Genomic DNA, 3471 nt, shown 5'->3' on the forward strand with positions numbered 1-3471 from the left:
TCTATTCGTCTTTTTCCGTTGATATTGGTTTATTTTCTCTGAATTGTGCATGGTTACTGCAAGAGGTGGAAGACATCCATCACTTGCTGATTCGACATGTGAAAACATATTTTCACAAGTGCCAAGAGAATTTTTGAGCAACCTTAAAATGACAGTGAACAGGAAAAAAAATCAAGGAGCCTGAGAATGTAAGACTACGGTTGCACATAATTCAAATGAAAAGCTAATATGATCTGAGAAGCATAGATGCAACCTTTTTCACATTCAAACAATTAGACTGCAGTTTCTTAAACCAAAAAATCTTCTAACTAATAATAACAGTCCAAACATGGTTATGTGCATCACCATTCAGCGCACACTTTTCTGAACAGAGCAACGGAGTGTTTTAAGAAGCCATAGAAGCAACATAATGTGCGCAAATTCAGATAACTCAAATGCTGTGCCCAAATTCAGGCCAACAATTTTTCATTCATATCTGAAATTTTTATTACAACATGACTCGTTACTCGGTACATTGAGGACTTGCTTAACTCGAAGGTTCACCGACACGGACTCAAGAAAGGTTGCTTGTTTGGTGAAGCAACAACAATACGGTTTTGCTTCGGGATTTTGCAGCTGAGATCCCGCATTCCCCTTTGAGCACGCAGAGTTGAAACTGGAGTCACCTTCACGCTAGGTGAAGCAGCAGAGACAGGCAGTGGTGAGTTTGACAGATGGCCGCAATATGATGCCACCTTTTTCACATTCTTGACTATTAGAGTGCTGTATCTCAAACCAAAAAAATCTTCTAACCAGTAACTGTCCCAAACATGGTTATGTTGCATCACCACTCAAACGAAGTATTGTGAAATCAGAGATGAACCCATTGGATCTGTGCCTCAGTGAGCAGCAGAATGCTGTAAGAAGCCACAAAAGCATACAAGAATAAATAGATACGAAAAGATTACTCAAATGCTCTGCAAAATTCAGGCCAACAATTTTCTCATTCATAACCAAAATTGATTACAGTATGACTTGATAGTCGGTACATCAAGGACTTGCTTAGCTCGAAGCTTCACCCACACAGACACACAAGAGTTCACTAACCAATGTTACTCTTCGGAAACTGCTACTTTAACTCACTAAGATGCCAATGCCTAAGAATCCAATTCAGCCAAGATTAATTTTACAGGAGAGTCAGCATAGTCTCCAAACGCTAGGCAGCTCACATGATTATGTGTGTATCGACAAGTTCAATTCTACTCCTTTTTCCTGCTACAAGCCGGGTAGCAAACGGGCGTTTTGGATTTTGCGGCGAGTGCGTCTTACGCTCTGTCTCGTGCCGGAATTGCAGTACATGAGTTTCCTTTTTAGGCTCATCTGCTTTACTTTGATTTATTGAAAATGCCCTTTATTTACTTAAACCCTTAACTTAGGACCAGGTGTGGATGTAGTGTAACTATGCCGTACACATCTTAACAAGATTTTTGCTGCCTAGCTAGATGGAGACTCTGCTGACACTCTAGTAAAATTACTAATGACTGAACGGGATTCAAAGAACACTAGAAATCTTGGTAAGCAAGTGCAGAACCTAGAGATGCAAAGATTAAATGAAACTTATGTGTGCATGGTTTAGGAAGCAACTAAAAGACCAGGGAAAGCGTAATACCACTGGACGAAGCCAAGGAATTGGTTGCTTCCTTGGTGCTGTGGATTTGCATCGCTTCAGCAAAGTCCCGTCGACGAGCCATCTCGAGGAGGTGAGCTTGATAACGCCATGCTTGCTGTCGTGCTTGGAGCAGCTCCTCAGGGGACTTGGTCACGTCGGAGTAATGGATCCACGGGTCGTTGAACTGCACGGTGTTCACCATCTGCTCCACCTTTCGCCGGGCCTCCGCTCGGCTGCGCTCAATGTCGCGCCGACGGCTGGCCTCTTCTTCGGAGGCAGAGCGAGCCTTGTCGAGGCGAGCCATGGTGAGGCGAGCGTTCACAATCAGTTCGCGCATGCTGATCTGCGGCTTCGGTTGCACACTGGGCGCAGCAGCAGTGGCAGGCAGTGGTGTAGAGCCGACGATAGAGCAAGCCTTGGAAGCGACCTGACGAGAGACCTTCTTCACAGGCGCAGCAGCAGTGGCAGGCAGGCAGAGTGGAGCCTTGGAAGCCGGGCCCTTGCGGTGGTGGCAAGCGGACTCCTCGTCTTCAGCCATCTGGCGCCCACGGGCACGGATCGCGCACCGGACGTCCCCGGGGTCAGCACCAGCAGCGGCCGGCAAGGTGGTGGCAGTATCAGAGGCATCGAAGGAGCCGGGCATCGCCGGCGCATGGCTGCGTTCTCCGTGGTTGACACACCAGACACGGACGGGATCAACACGGGCCGCCTTGGCAGGAGCAGCGACATCAGATGCGGCCGTGGCGGCGTGGTGATGGGGACGCCCTCCATGGTCGACGCCGTAGCGGCGGAGTTCTTGGGCGGCTGCGGCGGCCTCCTTGGCGAGGCCGTCTTCCTCGAGGCGGCGCTGGAAGTCGGCGTCCCAGCGGGCCAGGGACTCCCGGGACTCACCGGTGGCCTTGGCAAGGCTGTGCTTGGTCCAGTACTGGAGCACCCTCTCGAGGGCGCGCGAGGACACCCGCGTCTCTAGCGGGAGGGCTTGGGCGGCGGCCGGGCGATAGTCCCACGCCGGAGCGACGAGCACCTTGCCGTCGGAGCTACGGAGCTGGAGCACCTTCGCCGCCATCGATGGCGTGTCCTGGATTGGATCTGGGGATCGGGGAGGGAGGCGAGCGAATCGAGTTGGAGCCGCTGCCCCCACCGCAAGCGCTTTTATTCATCGGAGAGCTCCTGGTTCTTGCCGGAATCGGATTACCAGCTGTCGCCAGTCGCCGGCTGAACTGGAAATGAACTCGAACTCGAATTCACAGGGGGCAGTGTACCCGAGCTCCGCGGCGCTAGCCATGGAGATCTTCAGGTGGCGCGCTCGCTGATTTCCCAGAGATCCCCGAACCGCAGCTCCCCCCGGCGCGAGGAAGACGGCTGCATCCCTCCGTCCGCTGTCGCGCCCCGCGCCGCCTCATCCCTCCGTCAGCCGGCGCGCCCACACGCGGGGCTCTGTTCCTCTGCTCCTTTCTTGGCTCCGGCCTCTCGGGCTCTGCTGCTGCCGAGGGCATTTTCTTTACATTATCAAGACTTCTATTCCTCAAATGATCAACATATCGTTTTACAAGTGCTTGGGAAATAAAGACGGGCATAGAATCACGAAAAATGCCTGCAGCTACCGAGCTCCAGTGCTTTTGGTATTTGAAATTTTTAAAAAACACACTTCGGATGCTTAAAAAATCTTAAAACAAATACGTGAATATGTACACATGTTCCTAAGGCCTGGTAAAAATCTAGAAAGAAATACATTGTATTTTAGGAAATACAAAAAAATTGACAGAAATAACACCCTTTTCCTCCTATATACTGTCAGAAATTTGTTTCTTTCTATAGCGCAA

The 3471-nt window shown here is 50.4% G+C and overlaps 1 protein-coding gene across 1 annotated transcript; it reads right to left on the reverse strand.

The window, feature by feature from the left end:
* Window positions 1-424: 424 nt before the first annotated feature.
* LOC119353563 lies at window positions 425-3148 on the reverse strand. The gene is made up of 2 exons (XM_037620183.1): window positions 1649-3148; window positions 425-896 (listed from the first exon to the last, which is right to left on the reverse strand). Exons 1-2 carry the CDS (start codon window positions 2712-2714, stop codon window positions 814-816), a joined length of 1149 nt encoding a protein of 382 aa, XP_037476080.1. The 5' UTR covers window positions 2715-3148; the 3' UTR covers window positions 425-813.
* Window positions 3149-3471: the final 323 nt, after the last annotated feature.

The sequence above is a fragment of the Triticum dicoccoides genome, chromosome 2A (assembly GCF_002162155.2).
Source record: "Triticum dicoccoides isolate Atlit2015 ecotype Zavitan chromosome 2A, WEW_v2.0, whole genome shotgun sequence".
Classification (NCBI taxonomy): domain Eukaryota; kingdom Viridiplantae; phylum Streptophyta; class Magnoliopsida; order Poales; family Poaceae; genus Triticum; species Triticum dicoccoides.

Excerpts from the sequence above, each read along its gene's own strand:
- LOC119353563 (XM_037620183.1), bottom strand. The coding sequence starts at position 2,714 with ATGGCGGCGAAGGTGCTCCAGCTCCGTAGCTCCGACGGCAAGGTGCTC. Across the intron at positions 897-1,648 it reads TTCCTTGGCTTCGTCCAGTG|CATTCTGCTGCTCACTGAGG; the intron begins GTATTACGCTTT and ends GGCTTCTTACAG.